This window comes from Hyla sarda, chromosome 1 (assembly GCF_029499605.1).
Source record: "Hyla sarda isolate aHylSar1 chromosome 1, aHylSar1.hap1, whole genome shotgun sequence".
NCBI classification, from domain to species: Eukaryota; Metazoa; Chordata; class Amphibia; order Anura; family Hylidae; genus Hyla; species Hyla sarda.
This window is the reverse complement of record NC_079189.1, coordinates 603,613,437-603,640,911: the sequence shown is the minus strand read 5'-3', so window position 1 is coordinate 603,640,911 and position 27,475 is coordinate 603,613,437. Positions and strand designations below refer to the sequence as shown.

The 27,475-nt window shown below is 45.9% G+C and overlaps 1 protein-coding gene across 1 annotated transcript in view; it reads right to left on the bottom strand.

The window, feature by feature from the left end:
* The window catches only part of LOC130295831 (uncharacterized), a 139,566-nt gene that overhangs the window by 13,007 nt on the left and 99,084 nt on the right, over nt 1-27,475 (bottom strand). Inside the window, exons 8-9 of the mRNA XM_056547079.1 lie at nt 21,778-21,858; nt 20,445-20,536 (exon numbers count right to left, since the gene is read on the bottom strand). Coding sequence (XP_056403054.1) covers nt 20,445-20,536; nt 21,778-21,858 — 173 coding nt within the window. The remainder of the gene's footprint in view (nt 1-20,444; nt 20,537-21,777; nt 21,859-27,475) is intronic.

Here is a 27,475-nt window from a genome sequence, read left to right as displayed (position 1 = left end):
TGCATCTCCGCCTCCCATCTCCACCTCACAAAATTACATCACATCCCCACCTCACAACATCACCTCACAACATCACCTCACATCATCACCTCACATCCCCACCTCACATCATCACCTCACATCATCACCTCACAACATCACCTCACATCCCCTCACATCATCACCTCACATCCCCACCTCACATCTCCACCTCACATCTCCACCTCACATCCCCACCTCACATCCCCACCTCACATCATCACCTCACATCATCACCTCACAACATCACCTCACATCCCCTCACATCATCACCTCACATCCCCACCTCACATCTCCACCTCACATCTCCACCTCACATCTCCACCTCACATCTCCACCTCACATCCCCACCTCACATCATCACCTCACATCCCCACCTCACATCCCCACCTCTCCACCTCACATCCCCACCTCACCTCACATCATGCCCTCACATCCCCACCTCACAAAATTACATCACATCTCCACCTCACAACATCACCTCACATCCCCACCTCACAACATCACCTCACATCTCCACCTCACATCCCCACCTCACATCTCCACCTCACAACATCACCTCACATCTCCACCTCACAACATCACCTCACATCCCCACCTCACATCCCCACCTCACATCATCACCTCACATCCCCACATCTCCACCTCACATCTCCACCTCACATCCCCACCTCACATCCCCACCTCACATCCCCACCTCACAACCCCACCTCACAACCCCACCTCACAACATCACCTCACATCCCCACCTCACATCCCCACCTCACATCATCACCTCACATCCCCACATCTCCACCTCACATCTCCACCTCACATCCCCACCTCACATCCCCACCTCACATCCCCACCTCACATCCCCACCTCACATCATCACCTCACATCCCCACCTCACATCTCCACCTCACATCCCCACCTCACATCATCACCTCACATCCCCACCTCACATCTCCACCTCACATCCCCACCTCACATCCCCACCTCACAACCCCACCTCACAACCCCACCTCACAACATCACCTCACATCCCCACCTCACAACATCACCTCACATCTCCACCTCACATCCCCACCTCACATCTCCACCTCACAACATCACCTCACAACATCACCTCACATCTCCACCTCACAACATCACCTCACATCTCCACCTCACATCATTACCTCACATCCCCACCTCACATCATCACCTCACATCCCCACATCTCCACCTCACATCCCCACCTCACATCCCCACCTCACATCCCCACCTCACAACCCCACCTCACAACCCCACCTCACAACCCCACCTCACATCCCCACCTCACAACATCACCTCACATCTCCACCTCACATCCCCACCTCACATCTCCACCTCACAACATCACCTCACATCTCCACCTCACAACATCACCTCACATCTCCACCTCACAACATCACCTCACATCTCCACCTCACATCATTACCTCACATCCCCACCTCACATCATCACCTCACATCCCCACATCTCCACCTCACATCTCCACCTCACATCCCCACCTCACATCCCCACCTCACATCCCCACCTCACAACATCACCTCACATCTCCACCTCACTTCCCCACCTCACATCCCCACCTAACATCCCCACCTCACAACATCACCTCACAACATCACCTCACATCCCCTCACATCATCACCTCACATCATCACCTCACATCATCACCTCACATCTCCACCTCACATCCCCACCTCACATCCCCACCTCACATCATCACCTCACATCTCCACCTCACTTCCCCACCTCACATCCCCACCTAACAACATCACCACCTCACATCATCACCTCACATCATCACCTCACATCTCCACCTCACATCTCCACCTCACATCTCCACCTCACATCTCCACCTCACATCTCCACCTCACATCTCCACCTCACATCTCCACCTCACATCTCCACCTCACATCTCCACCTCACATCTCCACCTCACATCCCCACCTCACATCCCCACCTCACAACATTACCACCTCACATCCCCACCTCACATCATCACCTCACATCTCCACCTCACATCTCCACCTCACTTCCCCACCTCACATCTCCACCTCACAACATCACCTCACATCTCCACCTCACAACATCACCTCACATCCCCACCTCACATCATCACCTCACATCCCCACATCTCCACCTCACATCTCCACCTCACATCCCCACCTCACATCCCCACCTCACATCCCCACCTCACAACCCCACCTCACAACCCCACCTCACAACCCCACCTCACAACATCACCTCACATCCCCACCTCACATCCCCACCTCACATCATCACCTCACATCCCCACATCTCCACCTCACATCTCCACCTCACATCCCCACCTCACATCCCCACCTCACATCCCCACCTCACATCATCACCTCACATCCCCACCTCACATCTCCACCTCACATCCCCACCTCACATCATCACCTCACATCCCCACCTCACATCTCCACCTCACATCCCCACCTCACATCCCCACCTCACAACCCCACCTCACAACCCCACCTCACAACATCACCTCACATCCCCACCTCACAACATCACCTCACATCTCCACCTCACATCCCCACCTCACATCTCCACCTCACAACATCACCTCACAACATCACCTCACATCTCCACCTCACAACATCACCTCACATCTCCACCTCACATCATTACCTCACATCCCCACCTCACATCATCACCTCACATCCCCACATCTCCACCTCACATCTCCACCTCACATCCCCACCTCACATCCCCACCTCACATCCCCACCTCACAACATCACCTCACATCTCCACCTCACTTCCCCACCTCACATCCCCACCTAACATCCCCACCTCACAACATCACCTCACAACATCACCTCACATCCCCTCACATCACCCCCTTACATCATCACCTCACATCATCACCTCACATCATCACCTCACATCTCCACCTCACATCCCCACCTCACATCTCCACCTCACATCTCCACCTCACATCTCCACCTCACTTCCCCACCTCACATCCCCACCTAACAACATCACCACCTCACATCATCACCTCACATCTCCACCTCACATCTCCACCTCACATCTCCACCTCACATCTCCACCTCACATCTCCACCTCACATCTCCACCTCACATCTCCACCTCACATCTCCACCTCACATCTCCACCTCACATCTCCACCTCACATCTCCACCTCACATCTCCACCTCACATCTCCACCTCACATCTCCACCTCACATCTCCACCTCACATCTCCACCTCACATCTCCACCTCACATCCCCACCTCACATCCCCACCTCACATCCCCACCTCACATCCCCACCTCACAACATTACCACCTCACATCCCCACCTCACATCATCACCTCACATCTCCACCTCACATCTCCACCTCACTTCCCCACCTCACATCCCCACCTAACAACATCACCACCTCACATCATCACCTCACATCATCACCTCACATCATCACCTCACATCATCACCTCACATCATCACCTCACATCATCACCTCACATCTCCACCTCACATCTCCACCTCACATCTCCACCTCACATCCCCACCTCACAATATCCCCTTACAACTTAAACTCTGGGATAGAGGTAAGATGAAGACTTCTGACAATCTCGACACCAGAAGTCTTATCAACCATTTTTAAAGGATTCCAAGAGACATTTTCCACAGGAGGATGAACCTAATGTCCCAAGCAGCCAAGATGTGACCCCATCTCCATTTCCATTCACAGCCGTAACAACAGAGGCGACCACGGTGGAGGTAAATCCTTGTGGTAATGAAAAAGATGTTGGACATGCCTCACCTCATTATTGAGGTGGTATGTGTGTAATTTATGATTTATATCTGTGTAATAGTGAGTTAAATCTGTGATACAGGCTCTATCCATGGCTGCCACTAGAGATGAGCGAACTTACAGTAAATTTGATTCGTCACGAACTTCTCGGCTCAGCAGTTGCTGACTTATCCTGCATAAATTAGTTCAGCTTTCAGGTGCTCCGGTGGGCTGGAAAAGGTGGATACAGTCCTAGGAAAGAGTCTTCTGGGACTGTATCCACCTTTTCCAGCCCACCGGAGCACCGGAAAGCTGAACTCATTTATGCAGGATAAGGCCTCAACTGCCGAGCCGAGAAGTTCGTGACGAATCGAATTTACTGTAAGTTCGCTCATCTCTAGCTGATTATCAGGATAAGAAAAACAGAAGTGATTTCTTCCAGAAACAGCACCACTCCTGTCCTCAGGTTGTTTGTGGTATTGCAGCTCATTTAGTTTGGAGCCAAATTGTAATAGCACACAAGTATAGGGGTGCTGCTGTTTTTGGAAGAATTTTTTCCCATTAATAAAGCCCTGTGAGTGCTTGTTTTTTGTTGAACTTTTAAATGGCACTACAGTGGTCCCTCAAGTTACAATATTAATCGGTTCCAGGACGACCATTGTATGTTGAAACCATTGTATGTTGAGACCAGAACTCAATGGAAATCTGGTAATTGGTTCTGAAGCCAACAAAATGTCATGGGAGTTGTAGTTTTGCAACAGCTGGAGGCACCCTGGTTGGGAAACAATGGTTTTTGTAGAGGACAGGACCTTCTTCAGGGTCCTATACAGTACACACAGTGCCACAAATGGAGCCGCCCTTACTTGGTGTCCAAAGGAGCAGCTAACCCTGGCACAGGTAAAGAGTAGTACAGAACATGTAGTTCCTCCCTGTACTGTAGGGGGCGCTACCAGACAGCCAGTCAGTGCATGCACTTCAGTAATAGAGGTGATTTACCAGTAAAATGCCCATTCTGATTCGTCAGTTCCTCCAGTTGTGAAACGTTTCACAGATCTGGACTGTCCGTACATTGTATGTTGAGTCTGGTTTCAAGTTACAATGGTCCGGAAAAAAACATTGTATGTTGAAACTATTGTATGTTGAGGCCATTGTAAGTTGAGGGATCACTGTATTTTGGGGTTCATATATATTTTTTATTGTTTAATTTTATATTGTGGAAATAGAGAACATTTTGCCATTCCTTATTTGAGTATAAAATTTACACTGTTCACACAAGGTAAAAATAAAAAAAATTCTGAGATTTATCAAAACCTGTGCAGAGGAAGTCTACCAGTTGCCCATAGCAACCAATCAGATCGCTTCTTTAACCCCTTCGCACATAATGCCTTATATAAACGGCGGATTGCGCAGGTCCTTCACACATTCCGCCGTTTATAAACGGCATTCAGTTAACCCTGCGATGTGCCAGCGGGGGACAAGTTCTTCTAGCCCCCCTTTGACTGTCTGGGCATGCTCGGAGTTGTAGTTTTGCAACATCTGGAGGACCACAGTTTGGAGACCACTGTGCAGTCGTCTCCAATCTGTGCTCTTCCAGATGTTGCAAAACTAGAACTCTCAGCATGCCCAGACAGTCCAGGCATGATGGGAGTTGTAGTTCTGTAACATCTGGCCCTGCAGATGTTGCTTGGGCAGTCTGGGCATGCTTGGAGTTGAAGTTTTGCAACATCTGGAGGGCCACAGTTTGGAGACCACTACACAGTGGTCCCTAATCTGTTCTCCTCCAGTTGTTGCAAAACTACAACTTCCAGCATGCCCTTCGGCTGTCTGGGCATGCTGGGAGTTGTAGTTTTGCAACAACTGGAGGCACACTGTCTGGGAAACATTGTATGTTTTTCTAACTCCGTGTTTCCCAACCCGTGTGCCTTCAGCTGTTGCAAAACTATAAATCCCAGCATGCACTGAGAGACCATGCATGCTGGGAGTTTTAGTTTTGCAACAGCTGGAGGAACACGGGTTGGGAAACACTGAGTTATGTAACAAACTCTGTGTTTTGCAACCAGTGTGCCTCCAGCTGTTGCATGACTACAACCCCCAGCATGCACGGACATTTGCACAGCCCACTGTTCCAAAAGTCTGTCGAACACCAGTGGGGTGTAAATGCTCACTGCACCCCTTATTAGGTTCTGTGAGGGGTGTAGTTTCCAAAATGGGATCACATGTGGGGGGGGTCCACTGTTCTGGCACCATGGGGGCTTTTTAAATGCACATGGCCCCCAACTTCCATTCCACAAAATTCTCTTTCCTAAAGCTCAATGGCGCTCCTTCTCTGAGGAGCATTGTAGTCCACATATGGGGTATTTCCATACTCAGAAGAAATGGGGTTGGGGTTACAAATTTTGGGGGGCATTTTCTCGTATAACCTCTTGTAAAAATAGTACATTTGGGGGGGAAAAAATGGCATATTAGTGAAAAAATCTAATTTAATTTACACATCCAACTAACGAAAAGTCATCAAACACCTGTGGGGTGTTAAGGCTTTTTTTTTTTTTTTGCTGTTCTGGCACCATAGGGGCTTCCTAAATGTGACATGCCCCCCAAAAACCATTTCAGCTAAATTTGCTTTCAAAAAGCCAAAACGTGGCTCCTTCTCTTCTGAGCATTGTAGTGCGCCAGCAGAGCACTTGACGTCCACATATGGGGTATTTTCATACTCTAAAGAAATGGGGTTACAAATTTTGGGGGGCATTTTCTCCTAATACCTCTCCTAATACCTCTTACCTAATAACTGCATTTTAGTGAAAAAATTTTTTTTTTCTTCATTTACACATCCGACTTTAAAGGGGTTCTCCAGTGCTTAGACATCTTATCCCCTATCCAAAGGATAGGGGATAAGATACCTGATCGCAGGAGTCCCGACGCTGGGGATCCCCGTGATCTTGCACGCAGCACGCAGTTTATAATCGGTCCCCAGAGCGTGTTCGCTCCGGGTCTTATTACCAGCGACCACAGGGCTGACGGCGTGTGACATCACGCCCCCTCCCATAGGCTTGCATTGAGGGGCGGAGCGTGATGTCACACAGGGGCGGAGGTGTGACGTCACACGCCGTCTGCCCTGTGGTCGCCGGTAATCAGACCCGGAGCGAAAACGCTCCGGGGACTCATAATAAACGGGGTGCCGCGTGCAAGATCACGGGGGTTCCCAGCGGCGGGACTCCCGCGATCAGGTATCTTATAAGATGTCTAAGCACCGGAGAACCCCTTTAACGAAAAGTCGACAAACACCTGTGGGGTGTTAAGGCTCACTGTACCGCTTGTTACGTCCCTTGAGGGGTGTAGTTTCCAAAATAGTATGCCATGTGTTTTTTTGTTTTTTTTTTTATGTTATGGAACCAAATTGGAAAATTGCTGCTGAATTTTGAAGCCTTCTGATGTCTTCCAAAAGTAAAAACATGTCAACTTTATGATGGAAACATAAATGTGAATCAATATATCATTTATTTGGAATGTCTATTTTCCTCACAAGCAGAGAGCTTCAAAGTTAGAAAAATGCAAAATTTTCAATTTTTTCATGAAATTTTCAAATTTTTCACCAAGAAATGATGCAACTATCGATGAAAATTTACCACTACAGTGGGGATCAAAAGTTTGGGCACCCCAGGTAAAATTTAATGTGCATAAAGAAGCCAAGGAAAGATGGAAAAATCTCCAAAAGGCATCAAATTACAGATTAGACATTCTTATAATATGTCAACAAAAGTTAGATTTTATTTCCATCATTTACGCTTTCAAAATAACAGAAAAAAAAATTGCCGTCTGCAAAAGTTTGGGCACCCTGCAGAGTTAATATCTTGTACTGCCCCCTTTGGCAGGTATCACAGCTTGTAAACGATTTTTGTAGCCAGCCAAGAATCTTTCAATTCTTGTTTGAGGTAGCTTTGCCCATTCTTCCTTACAAAAGTCTTCCAGTTCTTTGAGATTTCTGGGCTGTCTGTCACATACTGCTCTTTTAAAGGTCTATCCATAGATTTTCAATTATGTTGAGGTCAGGAGATTGTGAAGGCCATGGCAAAACCTTCAGTTTACGCCTCTTGATGTAATCCCCCATGGATTTTGAGGTGTGTTTAGGATCATTATCCATTTGTAGAAGCTATCCTCTCTTTAACTTCAGCTTTTTCACAGATGGCATCAAGATAGCATCCAAACTTTGCTGACATTTTATTGAATCCATTTTTCCTTCTACTCGTGAGATGTTCCCAGTGCCACTGGCTGCAATACAACCCCAATTTTAACTTCATCGGTCCACAGAACTTCTTTCCAAAATTCATCAGGCTTGTCTATATGTTAATTTGCAAAGTTCAAACGCAGATTTTTGTGGTGAGGACATAGAAGAGGTTTTCTTCTGATGACTCTTCCATGAAGACCATATTTGTACAAGTATCTCTTTATAGTGGAATAGTGTACCACAACTCCAGTGTCTGCCAGATCTTTCTGGAGGGATTATGCAGTCAAACGTGGGTTTTGAATAGTTTTTCTCACAATCCTGCGAGCTGTTCTGTCTGATATTTTTCTTGGTCTTCCAGATCTTGCTTTAACCCCTTAAGGACCAGGCCAATTTTCACTGTAGAACCAGAGCGTTTTTTGCACATATGACCACTTTCACTTTAAGAATTAATAACTCTGGGATGCTTTTACCTATCATTCTGATTCCGAGATAGTTTTTTCGGGACATATTCTACTTTATGTTATTGGTAACATTTTGTCGATACTTGCATCGCTTCTTAGTGAAAAATTCCAAAATTTGATGAAAAAATTAACAAATTTTAATTTTTCTAACTTTGAAGCTCTCTGCTTGTAAGGAAAATAGACATTCTAAATAAATTATAGTTTTGATTCACAAATACAATATGTCTACTTCATGTTTGCATCATAAAGTTCACATGTTTTTACTTTTGCAAGACATCAGAGGGCTTCAAATTTCAACAGCAATTTTCCAATTTTTCTCACAATTTTCAAAATCAGAATTTTTCATGGACCAGTTCAGGTTTGAAGTGGATTTGAAGGGCTTTCTTATTAGAAATACCCCACAAATGACCACATTATAAAAACTGCACCCCTCAAAGTATTCAAAATGACATTCAGTAAGTGTGTTAACCCTTTAGGTGTTTCGCAGGAATAGCAGCAAAGTGAAGGAGAAAATTCAAAATCTTAATTTTTTACACTCGCATGTTCTTGTAGACCCAGTTTTTGAATTTTTACAAGGGGTAAAAGGAGAAAAATCCTCTCAATTTGTAACCCAATTTCTCTGGAGTAAGAAAATACCTCATATGTGTATGTCAAGTGTTCGGCGGGTGCAGTAGAGGGCTCAGAAGGAAAGGAGCGACAGTGGGATTTTGGAGAGTGAGAATTTGGAGAGTGAGAATTCAGATTTTCTGAAATGGTTTTTGGGGGGCATGTCACATTTAGGAAGCCCCTATGGTGCCAGAACAGCAGAAAACCCCCCCACATGGCATACCATTTTGGAAACTACACCCCTCAAGGCACGTAACAAGGGGTCCAGTGAGCCTTTAAACCCCACAGGTGTTTGACGACTTTTCGTTAAAGTCGGATGTGTAAATGAAAAACATTTTTTTTTCACTAAAGTGCAGTTTTCCCCCCAAATTTACAATTTTTATAAAGGGTAATGGGAGAAAATGCCCCCCAAAATTTGTAACCCTATCTCTTCTGAGTATGGAAATACCCCATGTTAGGACGTAAAATGCTCTGCGGGTGAACTACAATGCTCAGAAGAGAAGGAGTCACATTTGGCTTTTGGAAAGCAAATTTTGCTGAAATGGTTTGGGGGGGGGGGGGGGGCATGTCGCATTTAGGAAGCCCCTATGGTGCCAGAACAGCAAAAATACCTACATGGCATACTATTTTGGAAACTACACCCCTCAAGGAACGTAACAAGGGGTACAGTGAGCCTTAACACCTCACAGGTATTTCACGACTTTTTGTTAAAATTGTATGTGTTAATGAAAAAAAAATATTTTTTTCACTAAAATGCTGGTTTTTCCCCAAAGGTTAAATTTTTACAAGGGGTAAAAGGGGAAAATGACTCCCAAAATTTGTAACCCCATTTCTTCTGAGTATTAACACATCCCATGTATGGATGTCAAGTGCTCTGCAGTCGAACTACAATGCTCAGAAGGAGGAGGAGCGCCATTGAGCTTTTGAAGAGTGAATTTGTTTGGAATGGAAGTCAGGGGCCATGTGCGTTTACAAAGCCCCCCATGGTATCAGAACTGTGGACCTCCCCAAATCTGACCCCATTTTAGAAACTACACCCCTCACAGAATTTAATAAGGGGTGCAGTGAGCATTTACACCACACTGGCATTTGACAGATCTTTGGAACAGTGGGCTGAGCAAATGAAAAATTTAATTTTTCATTTTCACAGACCACTGTTCCAAAGATCTGTCAGACACCTGTGGGGCGTAAATGCTCCCTGTACCCCTTATTACATTACGTGAGGGGTGTAGTTTCCAAAATGGGGTCACATGTTGGGGGGGGGTCCACTGTTCTGGCACTATGGGGGCTTTGTAAACACACGTGGCCTTCAATTCCGGACAAATTTTCTCTTCAAAATCCCAATGACGCTCCCTCTCTTCTGAGAATTGTAGTGCGCCTGCAGAGGACTTAACATCCACATATGGGGCATGTTCTTACTCAGAAGAAATGGGGCTACAAATTTTGGGGGGCTTTTTTCCTATTTTCCCTTGTGAAAATGAAAAATGTAGGGTAACACCAGCATTTTAGTGAAAACCATTTTTTTTCTTCATTTTCCCATCCAACTTTAATGAAAATTCGTCAAACACCTGTGGGGTGTTAAGGCGCACTGTACCCCTTGTTACGTTCCGTGAGGGGTGTAGTTTCCAAAATGGGGTCACATGTCGGTATTTATTTTTTTGCGTTTATGTCAGAACCGCTGTAAAATCAGCCACCCCTGTGCAAATCACCAATTTAGGCCTCAAATGTACATGGTGCGCTCTCACTCCTGAGCCTTGTTGTGCGTCCGCAGAACATTTTAGGCCCACATATGGGGTATTTCCGTACTCAGGAGAAATTGCATTACAAATTTTGGGGGTCTTTTTTTCCTTTTACCTCTTGGGAAAATAAAAAGTAAAGGACAACACCAGCATGTTCGTGTAACATTTTTTTTACACTAACAAGCTGGTGTAGACCCCAACTTTTCTTTTTCATAAGGGGTAAAAGGAGAAAAACCCCCAAAATTTGTAGTGCAATTTCTCCCGAGTACGGGAATACCCCATATGTGGCCCTAAACTGTTGCCTTGAAATACGACAGGGCTCCAAAGTGAGAGAGCGCCATGCGCATTTGAGGACTAAATTAGGGATTGCAATGGGGTGGACATTAGGGATCGACCGATTATCGGTATGGCCGATATTATCGGCCGATAATCACGATTTTGGGCATTATCGGTATCGGCAATTACATTGCCGATAAGCCGATAATGCCCCGCCCCCCGCACCGCGACCGCCCCCCCCCCCAACCCGCCGCACCGTGACCACCCCCCCCCCCCCCGACCCACCGCGTCGCACCCCCCACCGTAGTGCTGGGCGGTATACCGGTATGGATTTTTGCCCATACCGCTATACCGGTCGGGCCCCTCCCCCACCCTCCGAGTCAATAAAAAAAAATTAAACTTACCCGTAATGGGGGTGGTCCGGGCCATCCATCCTTCCTGTAGTGTCCGGCGGCATTCCGGGTGGAGGGTGAACCGGTCCGGGCTGTCCTTCTCCGGGGGTCATCTTCTCCACTCCGGGCAGGCTCCGGCCTAGTACGCTGCATAGACGCCGCTACGCTGTGACGTCAGGTGCGTCACTGCGCACGGGCGTCACTGCGCAGCGGCGTCTATGCTGAGTTACTAGGCCGGAGCCTGCCCGGAGTGGAGAAGATGACCCCCGGAGAAGAAGGACAGCCCGGACCGGTTCACCCTCCACCCGGAATGCCGCCGGACACTACAGGAAGGAAGGATGGCCCGGACCACCCTGACAGGTAGGGGGAGAGAAGCAGGTGGTGGCGGCGGCGGCCTATGGCACCGCAAAAGCCACTGCAGTGCATTGATTTAAATCAATGATCTGCAGCGGTGTCGCGGGGGGATAAATATCCGATAACTTATACCGGAATATCGGTATAAGTTATCGGCTGTCGGCCCTAACCTCCACCGATTATCAGTATCGGCCCTAAAAAAACGATATCGGTCGATCCATAGTGGACATAGGGGTATTCTACACCAGTGATTCCCAAACAGGGTGCCTCCAGCTGTTTCTAAACTCCCAGCATGCCTGGACAGTCAGTGGCTGTCCGGAAATGCTGGGAGTTGTTGTTTTGCAACAGCTGGAGGCTCCGTTTTGGAAACACTGCCGTACAATACATTTTTCATTTTTATTGGGGGGACAGTGTAAGGGGGTGTATATGCAGTGTTTTACCCTTTTTTATGTGTTAGTGTAGTGTTTTTAGGGACTTACTGCTAGGAGTATGCGCTGCAGCGAATAATTTGCCGCAGCTCATACATGAAGCAGGAAACTTACTGTAAACCTGCCTGTGTGAATGTACCCTGTACGTTCACATGGGGGGGGGGGGGTGGCAAACCTCCAGCTGTTTCAAAACTACAACTCCCAGAATGCACTGACAGACCGTGCATGCTGGGAGTTGTACTTTTGCAACAGCTGGAGGCACACTGGTTGGAAAACCTTCAGTTAGGTTCTGTTACCTAACTCAGTATTTTCCAACCAGTGTGCCTCCTGCTGTTGCAAAACTACAACTCCCAGCATGTACTGATCGCCGAAGGGCATGCTGGGAGATGTAGTTATGCAACAGCTGGAGGTACGCAACAACAACTCCCAGCATGCAGAGACAGATGTTTGGGCATGCTGGGATTTGCAGTTTTGCAACATCTGTAGGGATACAATTTAGAAATCTCCAAACTGTGGACCTCCAGCTGTTGCAAAACTACAAATCCCAGCATGCCCAGACAGCAAACTGCTGTTTGGGCATGCTAGGAGTTGCAGCTTTGCAACATCTGGAGGGCCACAGTTAGAGATCACTGCCAGTGATATCCAAACTGTGGCCCTCCAGCTGTTGCAAAACTACAAATCCCTGCAAGCCCAAACAGCTGTCTGGGCATGCTGGGAGTTGTAGTTTTGCAACATCTGGAGGGTTACAGTTTAGAGACCACTGTATAGTGGTCTCAAACTGTACCGTCCAGATGTTGCTAGACAACTTACCGGCTTCCGTCTGATCCAGGGAGCCAGCCGCAAGACATCGCCGGACTCCGATCTCCTCCACCGATCGTCGCCCGCAGCCTCGCCCACAGGGTAAGTGGATCTTCGGCGCTGGTCCTCTGTTGTTTCCCCGTTCTGCCCCGCCTATTGTGGGTGGGCATAACGGGGAAACTGATAGTAAAGCCCCCTGCCCCCGATCTGCTATTGGTGGTCGCGTCTAGACAACCAATAGCAGGGATAGGAGGGGTGGCACCCCTGCCACCTCACTCCTATCCCTTCAGGGGGATCGTGGGTGTCTTGGACAACCGCGATCCCCCTTATTTTCCGGGTCACCATAGACCCGTATGACCCAGAATCGGCGCAAATCGCAAGTGTGAAGTCTGATGACCCCCCTGGGCATTTGCGCGGGGTGCCTGCTGATAGATATCAGCAGTCACCCCCGTCCGGTCCCCGCCCGGCTCGCGGCAGGGACCGAAATTCGCACGGGCGTACGGGTACGCCTTTGGTCCTTAAGTACCAGGGAGCAAAGGCGTACCTGTATGCCCTTGGTCCTTAAGGGGTTAACTTCCACTGTTCCTGATGACTGCCATTTCTTAATTACATTCCGAACAGAGGATATTGACATCTGAAAACGTTTTGCTATCTTCTTATAGCCTTCTCCAGCTTTGTGAGCGTCAACTATTTTCAATTTCAGATTTCTAGACAACTGCTTAGAAGAACCCATGGTGCTGATTGTTGGGGCAAGGTCAGATGAGTCTGGGCATTTAAAGGGGTACTCCACCCCTAGACATCTTATCCCCTATCCAAAGGATAGGGGATAAGATGTCTGATCGCGGGGGTCCCACCCACCTGTTTCTGCTCCGGAAGCACTGGAGGGTCTGGATCCCGACCACCGGAACGGAAGTCTGTGACGTCATGACTCCGCCCCCGTGTAACATCACGCCCCGTCCCCTCAATGCAAGTCTATGGGAGGGGCGTGACGACTTGAGTCGGCTCTCACTGAGGTCTGGAGATGGAAATTTCCGAATGACTCTGCCTTCTCCTTCTATTCTGCAGTGAACAAGTCCTTCTCTCAAATTGACCTTGCCTATGCCTCAGCCTACCTGTCTCTGGTAAGTGATATCCTATACACCAGTAGATAATTCTGCTCTTCTTCTTTCTCTCAGAATAGGTCCTAATTCTTCCTCTAGACTCTAGAGTATGCATCCTGGGTGGCTCCGGTCTGTACCGATCTCTGCGGGGAGGCACATGTTAGTTACTGGACTCAAAATGTGATGTTCTGGTCCAGTGGGATGCCCAATAGGCTACTATTAAGCTACTTCATAGCAGGGGTGGAGGGCCTCTTATGCGGCTACTGAGCAGGCTCTTCAGTCAGAGATTGGAGTGTTGGAGGCGGCAGTGATTAGGAATCCCTCTCCCCAGGCTGAAGAGAAGTGGGCTAAGGCCCAGAGGTCTCTATTGATCTTGCAGAAGAACCGGGTGCAGATGAAATTGGTGGACAGGGAAGCGGCCATGTTTGAATTTCGGGATAAAAATAGGAAGCTCTTGGCTTACTTGGCAAAGGAGACGAGGCCAGTGTCATCTATTCCCTGTATTCGTGGGTCAGATGGAACCTTGGTTCAAGATCCAGTGGGGGGGGGGGGGGTTTCGGGCCTTTTTTAATGACTTGTATTCTTCTGGTTATTCTAGAGTTCCGGATGGTCTGGGCTCCTTTTTGGCAGGTCTTCCCCTTTCCCCACTCACTCCCGCTCAGGCTTCTGCCCTTGATGCTCCTTTTACGGTTGAGGAGGTGTCTCAGGCCATCAAGGAATTGCCCCCTGGGAAGATGGGATGGTTGGGGCCTGGTATGGGCTGAACGAGGAGAAATTAATCCCTATATTGCTCAAATTTTATAATGCTGCCTATGAGTTGAGAAGGTTCCCTGACTCTATGAGGGAGGCCCTAATTGTAGTTATCCTTAAGCCCAAGAAAGGATCCGACTCTGCCAGACTCCTACCGTCCTATTTCCCTTTTAAATGTGGATATTAAGATTCTCATTATAATATGACATTTCACAATATACACCTGTTAAAAAAAATTTACATTTTCACCTGAAATTCAAGCTCAAAATAGCCACCACTAGGGGTCGCCTGTCTTTTAGCCAGACAGACTAGTCTAGATTTTACAGCATACTGGATACCGGCCATAAAGCATACCGGTATCCTGTATAGGAGATTTCTATTGTGTATGCAAAACTACAGATAAAGAATGTGTGGACATGCTGGGAGCTGTAGTTTTACAACAGCTGGAGGCAACACTGCTCTAACACAGTTATTTACAAACATTGCAGCTTCAGTTGTTACTAAACTACAACTCCCAGCATGCTGAAATAGTCAAAGCTTTCTCGGACTCCTGAATGACCAAGAAGTTGATCAGACATTCAGGAGTCTGTGAAAGATGAATGACACACATAGTGACAGCTATGCTGATTAGCATCCAGCTTTACTAGGAGAAGATAAAACAGAACATGTATTCATAAAAATGCTGTACTTTTATCTAAAAAATCCTTGCACTAATTTTATAAAGATCTATTCTTATATTTATACATTTTATCCTGTAATGAATTCACCATAATGTCTTCTGATTACTGCAGGCAAGCACCAAGCATCTTCCTCTGACACATGACACAGCATATTTATAAAATATATATATCTATCTGTCTAATAGGACTAACCACATATTGAACACGTATAAACCTGATTGAGAAAATTATATCTGCCTAATTATGTAAAAGATTAATTAGAAAAAAAATTCTAATTAATCTTTTACATAATTAGGCAGATATAATTTTCTCAATAAGGTTTATACGTGTTCAATATGTGGTTAGTCCTATTAGACAGATAGATATATATATATATATAAGGGATCGACCGATTATCGGCATGGCCGATATTATCGGCCGATAATCACGATTTTGGGCATTATCGGTATTGGCAATTACCTTGCCGATAAGCCTATAATGCCCCGCCCCCCGCCCCGCCCCGCGACCGCCCCCCCCCCGACCCACCGCACCACGACCGCCCCCGCCCCGACCCACCGCGTCGCACCCCCCACCGTAGTGCTGGGCGGTATACCGGTATGGATTTTTGCCCATACCGCTATACCGGTCGGGCCCCTCCCCCACGCTCCGAGTCAATAAAAAAAATAAAAAAAAAATAAACTTACCCGTAATGGGGGTGGTCCGGGCCATCCATCCTTCCTTCCTTCCTGTAGTGTCCGGCGGCATTCCGGGTGGAGGGTGCACCGTTCTGGGCTGTCCTACTTCTCCGGGGGTCCTCTTCTCCCCTCCGGGCAGGCTCCGGCCTAGTACGCTGCATAGACGCCGCTACGCCGTGACGTCAGGTGCGTCACTGCACACGGGCGTCACTGCGCAGCGGCGTCTATGCAGCATACTAGGCCGGAGCCTGCCCGGGGTGGAGAAGAGGACCCCCGGGGAAGAAGGACAGCCCGGACCGGTGCACCCTCCAACCCGGAATGCCGCCGGACACTACAGGAAGGAAGAATGGATGGCCCGGACCACCCTGACAGGTAGGGGAGAGAAGCGGGTGGTGGCGGCGGTCTATGGCACCGCAAAAGCCACTGCAGTGCATTGATTTAAAGCGCCCGCTTTAAATCAATGACCTGCAGCGGTGTCGAGGGGGGATAAATAGCCGATAACTTATACCGGAATATTGGTATAAGTTATCGGCTATCGGCCCTAACCTCCACCGATTATCGGTATCGGCCCTAAAAAAACGATATCGGTCTATTCCCTAATATATATATATGTATATGTATATATATATATATATATATATATATATATATATATATATATTTATATTTTGTTATATTGTGCACATTTATCCTTGATTTGCAATGAAGATGCATTTTATTATTTACTATTTAGGATATATATTTAAACACAATGTGGATTGTTTTTCCTGTTTAACTGCATCTTTCTTTGCATATCATATGGTACAAAACACTATTTCTCAGTAAATTGTACGATTTAGATCCAGTATATACACTTGGCCTTACTATTCATATGCATTTTATATATCATTTCATTTTTTTCTGATCCCATATAATTATACAGTGAAACATTTGATTATTAAAATGCAGTCATTGATTGTGTGGTTTTCCTTTTACAGAAGAAAAATATTATAAGTCACCTACAATATGTCTGTTTATTTTACAGTTAAATTTTTTGTACATTTATATTCCCTCTTTTTTCTTCTGTTTTAAGGTACCTTCAATATTATTGTGTCCTGTTTTAACCCTTTGTTACACAGTCGCATGAAAGTATACCTATTGAATTTTCCGATATTTTGAAAGGAATTTTTTTCTTTTTTTATATTTCTATTTGCTGACATGCGATTGTCTAACAATGTGTATGTGTTTTTGCTATATTTATAATTGCACACTATTTTGTAACAATAAAGATTATTATTCTATGTTTTTATTTTATGTACATATTCACATTTGTATAGTAATGAAAACGCAGCATATCTTTTGTGAATGGGGTTGTTGGTAGAGGTCCAGCAGGAGTTAATTTACCTGCTGCTGCACCACGTCACCTCCTACTCCATATATAAGCATCCTTAGAACGTGTAATCATTGTATGACTAAGGCCAGCACCTGGCCGAAACGCGTCACTTCTGACCTGTTACCTGTTGCTTCTGGCGTGATTTAAAATAAAGCTACATTGATTTGATCTGCACCTGAGCTGGAGTTCTTTCCATATTCTCTATTGTCTGCGAGTGCAAGTCCGCACTCTCTCCGTGCTCGATATCCAGACCAGGGGTGAGCTGGCTTCGTTTCTATATTTGCCCAGAGAGGAAAGGGTTACAGAGTAGAGTACTGATTGGCTGACTGCACAGGCTTGCTCCTGTGAGGGAGACAGACTGACACGCCCCCTCCAGCCTGCACAATGAAAAAGTAACTCACCAGCAGATAAATGCTTATATCTCTGGATATATAGGTCCGAGACACATAAAAATTATATGCACATTATCAGGATTGGGTCCTGAGTAACATATCACTTTTTTTCTTTTTTTTTTGCACTATGACAGGTACGCTTTAAGGGTGTTATTACTTCCCTCGATCACACTGACCAGACGGGCTTCATGCCAGGTAGAGCTACGGATCTTAATGTAAAATAGCCCTCTGAGGCGGATAGCTATGCTTCTGCAGGTTTTGTGCCAAGCTTAGATGTCTATAAGTCCTTTGACTCTGTTGAATGGCGCTATCTTTGGTGCCTGTTGCATGCCCTCCGATGTGGACCTCGCTTTGGGAATTGGGTTAGGTTGTTGTATGATCAGCCTAGAGCCCCTATCCAAACTAATCTTGATGTATCTGACTCGTTTACCTTGGGCAAGGGTACCCGACAGGGCTGTCCCATCACCTTTCCTGTTTTCTCTTGTGATGGAGCCATTGGCCGTGGCAATCCGTGCCTCTGGATCTATTCGTGGTCTACAGAGGGGGTCTTTGGTGGAGAAGGTCTCTATGTATGCCGATGATACCTTGTTTGACCTCCCTGACAATTTTGGCTCTTTTTCGGGCCTGCGTGTTAACTGGGCCAAATCATCCCTGATGCCTTTATCCAAGAGTGTGGTCGTTCCGACTTCTCTTCCCAAGGGCCTCCGGCTGGTGGAGAGTTTCCGTTATTTGGGGGTGAAGGGGTCTGTTTCCCTGGGTACCTTTGTGACCCTTAATCTTATGGCCCTTTTGTCTCTTACTAACACCAGACTGCGGGGTTGGTCCCCTTTGCCTTTATCGTTAGCTGGCCATGTGAACATCTTTAAAATAATTTATCTTTCTAAGTTTCTCTATCTTTTTCACCTCTCCTATTGTTCCTCCTAAATGGTTCTTTAAACGATTGAATGCTACTCAGATCCTTCTACTGGCAGGATAGACCTTCGAGACTGGATCAGGCTCTTCTCCAGGCGCCAAAGCAACAAGGGGGTCTTGCAGATCCAAATATGTATGGCTATTCTCTTGCATCGCAGCTGGCCTACATGGCACGGTGGATTGATCTGGATCTCTCGAATGCAGCCACGGCTCTGGCGGGGGCACTCATGGGGTCCTATGAGTCCTTGACGAATAGCTGTACAGGTACTTTTCTTCCTCCTCCCTGATGGGTCCTATTAAAACAGTGGCATTGGTCTGGTGGGTGGTCTCAGCTTGCTTTCACCTGCCAGCGATTTCTCCCAGTGCACCCCTGTGGGTAACCCACATTTGGCGCACCTTCAGGGGTGGGAGGTGGCTGGCTTTTGGTGCTCACATGGAGTCAAATTTGCTATGCACCTGTTTGAGGAGGATTCATTTCCTTCCTTCTCAGTTATGAAAACTCGCTTCAATCTCCCTCGGAGTGCCTATTTTAGGTATCTTCAATTGAGACATGTGATACAGGCACAGTTTGGCTCCTTGGATGTGGCTCCTGCCTTTTCTGATGCTGAGCTGTTGCAGGGTACTTCTGACCTCACCAAACCACTTACGCAGGCGTATGCATTGCTACAATCTGTGAAGCCGGATCCCTTTGCTTTGGCTTATCCGAAATGGGCGGATGATATAACGGGTCTTTCAGAGGAGCAGTGGAAGTAGGTTGTTGTCCTATTACCCTACTGTTAGTGCTCGTGATCTTCTTATCCAGTTTCGTCTTATTCTTCACTTTTATTATACGCCTGTCCGCCTCCTTCGTATTGGGGTTTCATCTTCTTATAGTTGTTTCCGATGTAATGTTCATAGAGGTTCACTTTTGCATGCTGTGTGGGACTGCCCATGTGCGTTTCCCTTCTGGAGGGAATTGTTGCAATTTTCGACTGATCACCTGGAGTTTCTGTATATTTATGCCCCGGATGTGTGTCTCCTGGGTGTTATTAATGGGCTGGTGTCTAGTTTGCATAGGCGTCTCTTGGTGCGTTTTCTGTGCTCGTAAAGTCATCATTATGGCTTGGCAAGACACCACTACTCCTCTTCTCTCCCGCTGAGTGGCTTTGGTTAACGAGTATGTTCTTCTGTATCGGGCCTTATATATAAGTCGTGGTTGTCCCAACAAGTTTAATAAAGTTTGGATGCCCTGGTTGCTTTTGGAGGCCTCAGCTGATCCCCCGATTCGGTCCGGGTCACAGACTTAGCGGGCCTATTATCTACTGTTGTCATTTAGGGGTAATTAGTGGGAGTCCCCAGGGTTGTGTGTCTGCGTGTTTGGTTGTGTGTCTGTATTGTTGGGCCTGTTTTAACTGGGAGCTGCACAAGTTGGGACTAATCATGAGACACATTGCATGAGTGTTATGGGACTGACTTGCGACAATTATACTGTCCTTGTTTTTCTGTATCCCTATTCACCTGTACCAGTCCCTTGTTTTTGCATTCTGGTCGCTCCTGTGGGGCTCCTAGTTTATTGTTTTGTTTTCTTGTAAAAATTGCATAAATAAAACCTTTAAAAAAAAAAAAAAGAAACTGTGGAAAACACCGTAAGGGATACAGATGATACATCATTACGCAATTTTCTTCCTGTATATAAGTAGTCAGATATACTCTTACTTCTTACTATACCTTCTGCTCTAGCCACAATATTATGATGGTATCCCCTATTCTTCAAATTATTACGAATAGTCACACATTCTTCATCAATGATTGTTGTGTGGAACATGCTCTACGAGCCCTAATAAATTCTCCTAGCGGGAGATTATTTATTGTATGCTTTTCATGTGAGCTGCGAGAATGAAGTAGTGAATTACCAGAAATGACCTTTCTGCGAAGGCATGTTAGAATGCTGCCTTCTATTGGGTCTGAAATGAAACAGACATCCAAAAAGACCATTTCCATGGGGTGGGAGCAGAAAGTAAAAGAAAGATTATCAGGGTTGGAATTAAGATACTGTAAAAAAAAAACATTTGTAATGGTGGTGTCAAATGGACCTCGCCACACCGCAAGGACGTCGTCTATGTAATGACCGTACCATGCGATGTGGCGAATGAACGGATTATCAGAATTGAAGATGAACCTTTCTTCCCATGTAGAGTTTGGCCAATGAGGGCGAGAATTTGGCCCCCATTGGGAAACCTCTGGCCTGGAGGAGGAAAGACCCATTAAATGAAAAATAATTGTTTGACAGAAGGAAGATGGTAACATCTAAGATGTATTGTATTAATTCCATATTGTAGTTGCTTTATTTTTTCAAATTAAATTCAAGAGCTGAGAGGGCTGTGGGGGTGACAGCTGTCACACCCCCTCCAATGGGCTTGCATTGAGAAGGCGGAGCGTGACGTCATACGGGGTGGAGCCGTGATGTCACAATGCTCCGGCCCCGGGATCGCCACTCATCAGTTCCGGAGCGAACATGCTCCGGGGACAGATGGTAATGGGGTGCTGCGTGCAAGATCACGGGGGTCCCCAGTGGCGGGACCCCCGCGATCAGGCATCTTATCCCCCATCCTTTGGATAGGGGATAAGATTTCTTAGTGCCGGAGTACCCCTTTAATGAGTCTGTGCAAGCAGAGTAAAGTAGTATTATATACTGTATTGGTACGTATGCCCTCTTCTGAGGAAGTAATTATTCAGAAAATATTTTTTGCATTTACTGAATAAGATCAAGCTTTACCCGTACTTCGTGTACGCTGGCGTCTGTAACTGCTGTTTACACAACGGTTTACTGTGCCAGAAGTATGTCGCTTACCGTCTATACTGTAGGTCCTCCAATAGATGTGTGTAACTTGCTGCGGCTGCGTGTTTAACGTTGGGATGGTTTTCTGGGATTCTCAGTTCCACAAAGGCGCTTTATGCTGGTGCTCTTAGTTTTTCCAGCGCTTGTACGTCATAGATGTGGTTTTGTTTTTACACCTTATGAAATAAAATTGTAGAACATTATCAGCGATCCATAGTACCGTACATTGGGGGAATTAATGATAGATGTATGCTTTGTAATTTGGTGCTAAATTTTGTGCAGCTGCAAACTGCAGAAAGATGCACGACTTTTTAGAGCGTACGTGGCTCATGCTTTCTTTTCACAGGGTCTATATTATGTGCTAAATTTATTAAATGCAACTTTTCGAGATTTACCGTCAAAATGTTGCATCGTAACGCCACATAGGGCTGGTCCATTTTCAAGTTTAAATCAAGAGGCTTGTGGTGTATTATATGGATTATGTAAGTTCGGCATGCAGGCCACACGGAGCCCAATGAACTGACCAAACTAATTCCCTCCTATGTCTTTATCTTCATAGACTATTTTCTAGACGCGTTTCAAGGCCATCTCAGACTCTTCCTCACTAATTATATTTCAACATGAGATAGACGAAGCAACACTGAATTAAAGGGGTACACCGCTGCTCAGAGTTTGGAACCAACTTGGAGCCAGCAGCTCGTGATATCATAGCCCGCCCCCTCGTGATGTCATGCTCCCCCCCTTCAATGCAAGTCTATGGGAGGGGCGTCACGCCCCCTCCCATAGACTTGCATTGAAGGGGCGTGGTGTGACGTCATGAGCGGGCAGGGCTATGACGTGACGAGCTCCCGGCTCCAGCTTTCGGAACAGTTTGTTCCAAACGCTGAGCAGTGGAGTACCCCTATAAAGTAGCACCCTGTAATTAATGTAAACACTCAAAGCTTTAATTATACAAAATTCTCATATACGGATTCTCATAAATGAGAATTTTGTATCATAAAGCTTTGAGTATTTACATTAATTACGGTGTGCTACTTTAATTCAGTGTTGCTTGGTCTATTTCATGTTGTTTCAGTTGTTGGTCACTGAGTAGCACCCGATATTTTTTCGAATCACTGTAATTTCTATGGATTGAGCCCCCTTTTCTCTTTGCTTGCACTAATTATATTTATGACTTTATAAATGGAATAATAAGTCCATCCCCCCTTTATTGATGCAATAGCTCTATTTCTGATAACACATTCCCTTTAAACCGTACCCATCAGATCCAACAAAATTTTTTTTTTTTTAATATATATCACTCAGTACCTAATCCTGACCATGTACATCTAATTTTTATGTGTCTAGCCCTTTATTATTATTTTTTTAATACACTTTTAATTTAGCTCACTAGTCTGAATGTCTCTCAAAGGAAGGGGGCGTGGCCTCACTGTGCTGGTCTCCGCCCCCTCCCTCAGTATGCTGTCTGCTCACATCTCCCCTAGCTTTAGCAAAACTACAACTCCCAGCTTGTCCTCACTGACAGTAGCGGGATACAAACTGACAGTGGAGGAATTTCCTCCTGGTGTGAGCCCTGTGCTCACAGCTGTCAATCAAGGAAGTGTGTCCATGACATAGGTGATGACTCATGGACACAGCAGGACTAGTATGTGTCCAGGAGGCAGTAGTTTGACTGGATTTTTCAGTATGAAATACTGAAAATTTGCTTATACATGCTTTACAGCATATCAAAAGTTTTTGTATCTGACAGTGCCCATTTAACTAAATTTAAATGGAGACTCCCCTATCAATGGGAGAGAATATAAGTGCCTGATTAGAAAGTCCGACTTGCATGAAGGGCATGGACAGCCCACACTATATAGGATCCATTCTATCGGAGCACTGGAGATACTCAAGTACAGCACTTTTTTATCTCCGGTGCGCCCACAGAGAATGCAGGGAGCACACGCCAATCATGCTCTCTATGCAGTGAGGTGATTCAGGTTTTGGAGATTTCGGGGGGGTAGACCCAGAGAGTGGACCTCTTACGATCAAACACTTATCCCCTATCCTGTTGATAGGCTTTTAAATGCAGGAGTACCCCTTTTAATTTCCCCCCAAGAATTAATATATTTGGTATGGGTCTGTGACCTATAAAATTTCCAGAATGGGGCCCTGTCTCTCCCTGGCCATGGAACAGGGTGTCAGCACCCGCTTCATGCAATCTCTACGGCAGCACAGGAGATACAGGAGAGCTGTACTTGGTTATCTCCAGGGCTCTCATAGACATGGAGCATGTACTGACAGGGAGAGAGTCAGGGCCTCGTTCTGGACATCGCAGGGAGTCCCAAAGGTTTAGATAAGAGGATAAGTTTGACAGTAGTGGAGTACCCATTTAAAACTATAAAAAAATATGGCAGAATTATTTTTATACCCCCCCCCCCCATGTCCCATCCTGGAGAAAATACAATAAAAAGCAAATAAAAAGACCCATCTATCCCAAAATTGACCTGCTAAAAACTATAAAATGATGGTGCCAGAAAATTGAGCACCACACAGCTCTGTAGTTTGCTGTTATAGGGGTTAGCACATAAGGATACAAAGCTAATTTAGATTTTTCTTAACCTCTTCAGGATGCCGGGCGTATGCATACGCCCTGCATCCCGAGTCCTTAAGGACATGGGGCGTATGCATACGCCCGTGGGAATTCCGGTCCCCGCCGCTAGCCGGTTGGGGACCGGACCAGGATGCCTGCTGAAATCATTCATCTGGCATCCCAGCACATCGCCGAGGGGGGGTCCTGAGACCCCCCCCCCCCCATGTCAGCGATCGCAGAAAATCGCATGTCAATTCAGACATGCGATTTTCTGCTATTCCGGGCTGATCGGGTCTCTGGTGACCCGATCAACCGGAAAAAAGGGATGATCGGAGCTGTCAGTGACAGCCCCGATCATCCTGAGGGATAGGAGCGAGGTCACAGTCCTGCGATCTCCTCCTATCCCCTGCCATTAGTCAGAAATGAGTTCTGACCAATGGCAGCACGGGACAGTGGGTTAGAGACTGCGGAGATCACAGCGCAGGTAAGGAAATGACGTGGGGGGGGGGGAGGAAGGGGGCAGTAAAGTGATCTTTACTGCTGCCCTTCCAGTGGGTGCCAAACTACGACTCCCAGCATGCCCAGACAGCCAAAGGCTGTCTGGGCATGCTGGGAGTTGTAGTTTTGCAACATCTGGAGGGTCACAGTTTGGAGACCACTGTTACAGTGGTGCCCAAGCGGTAGCCCTCCAGATGTTGCCAAACTACAACTCTCAGCATACCTAGACTGCCCAGGCATGCTGGGAGTTGTAGTTCTGTAACATCTGTCCCTTCAGATTTTGCAATTTTCATGAAATGTTTGAAAATTGCTGCTCTACTTTGAAGCCCTCTAATTTTTTCAAAAAGTAAAAATATGTCCATTTTATGATACCAACATAAAGTGGACATATTGTATTTGTGAATCAATATATAAATTATTTGGAATATCCATTTTCCTTACAAGCAGAGAGCATCGAAGACAGAAAAATGCAAAATTTTTAAAATTTTCATGAAATTTGGGGATTTTTCACCCAAAAAAGAATGCAAGTAACGACGAAAATTTACCACCAAAATAAAATAGAATATGTCACGAAAAAACAATCTCAGAATCAGAATATTCGGTAAAAGCGTTTTAGAGTTATTAATGCATTAAGTGACGGTCAGAATTGCGAAAAAAGGGCTGCGTCCTTAAGGTGAAAAAGGGCTGCGTCCTTAAGGTGAAAAAGGGCTGCGTCCTTAAGGTGAAAAAGGGCTGCGTCCTTAAGGTGAAAAAGGGCTGCGTCCTTAAGGGGTTAAGCTGTAAAACTATATAAATCTGGTGTCATTGTGTCCAGACTGAGCGCAGAAAATAAAGATACTGGCACAGACTGTGTCACAGTTTAGCCCTCAGTTCCCGTATCGCTCTGGTAAAATGAACGCTGAGCTGTGATTGGTCGCTGAGATTTTTGTCTCAGATGGATAAACCTGGGGATACCACCTCAGTTTTCCTGCACAATGAACGGTTACGACGAACACCAGCCCCCAAACGCTAAAGAGTTTTTTCTTTTTTTCTCCCGTCATTTAACCCCGCGAATATATTTTATAGTACAATGGAGGAATCTCCTTCACAGTGCAGTGTGTCCCCACAACAATAGGCCTCATATGACTTAATGGAAACGAAAGGTCAATATACATACAAGATGGAGCTGAAATGGTGAAAGGCGAAGAGGATACAAACAAAAAACCTCTAAAGAAGAGACAAGGTTCCAAACTAGCTGACCCCATCATGACCCTGATGTGCAGGGACCGCACACATACCTCCACCTGCAGACTGTACAGAGCCGTGTACTTACCCTGTGCTTACACCACCTGCCATGATGTCACAGTCATGTGATCAGTCACATGGAGAAAGAGGAGGATTCAAGGAGTGATGTGATCAGGGGCTGCTGCTCTGGAAGAGAGAGGTCTGGCTGCAGACTGGAGCTCCACTCTACACAGGAAACATGTGACCTCCACTCAGAGTTTTTTTTTTTGTTTTTTTTTTAAACTCAACTTTATTGTAAGTGGAACTCCAGTCTGCAGCCAGACACTTGAATAATTCGGAGCAGCTGTCTACCTACTGCACAGCCTCAGTCCTCTCCCTGCACACTCCCAGCAGACTTAGTACTAGCCTGAGCATGCTCGGCTGTTCCACCCTTGTGCACCATGATCGGCTTTGCTATACTCGCTGGTAAAACAAACATGACTCTACACTGCAGTACCCTGAACCTGAATGTATAAATCAAGGCTGCTGTGGCTTTTTACATGTAGCAGGGGCGACCCTGTGCCATGTAGCATCTATTTATAATTTGATTGGATCCCTATTTCCTGGAATTTTGTCTAAAAACAAAACAAAAACAGCTTTCACCGGTCAGGTTTTGGTTGATGTTTGGACTTTGCAATCCTTGTATTAGGGATTACTGAATTTTTACCTTTCAAGGGTGTATTCGGACATACAGTAGCCTGCACATATTTGATGTGCTGGATTTGAAGCTGCAGATTTCGATGTAAACTAAATGAAAAACACACAGTGATGTTATAGTACAGGGATAATAAACAGTGATGTCACAGTACAGGAATAATGTACATAGTGATGTCATACTACAGGGATAATACACACAATGATTTCACTGTATAAGGATAATAAAAACAGTGATGTCACGGTACAGGAATAATATAAACAGTCATGTCATAGTACAGGGATAATATACACAGTGATGTCACAGTATAAGGATAATACACAGTGATGTCACAGTACAGGGATAATACACAGTGATGTCATACTACAGAGATAATACACACAATGATTTCACAGTATAAGGATAATAAAAACAGTGATGTCACGGTACAGGAATAATATAAACAGTCATGTCATAGTACAGGGATAATATACACAGTGATGTCACAGTATAAGGATAATACACAGTGATGTCACAGTACAGGGATAATACACAGTGATGTCACAGTACAGGGATAATACACAGTGATGTCACAGTATAAGGATAATACACAGTGATGTCACAGTATAAGGATAATACACAGTGATGTCACAGTACAGGGATAATACACAGTGATGTCACAGTATAAGGATAATACACAGTGATGTCACAGTATAAGGATAATACACAGTGATGTCCCA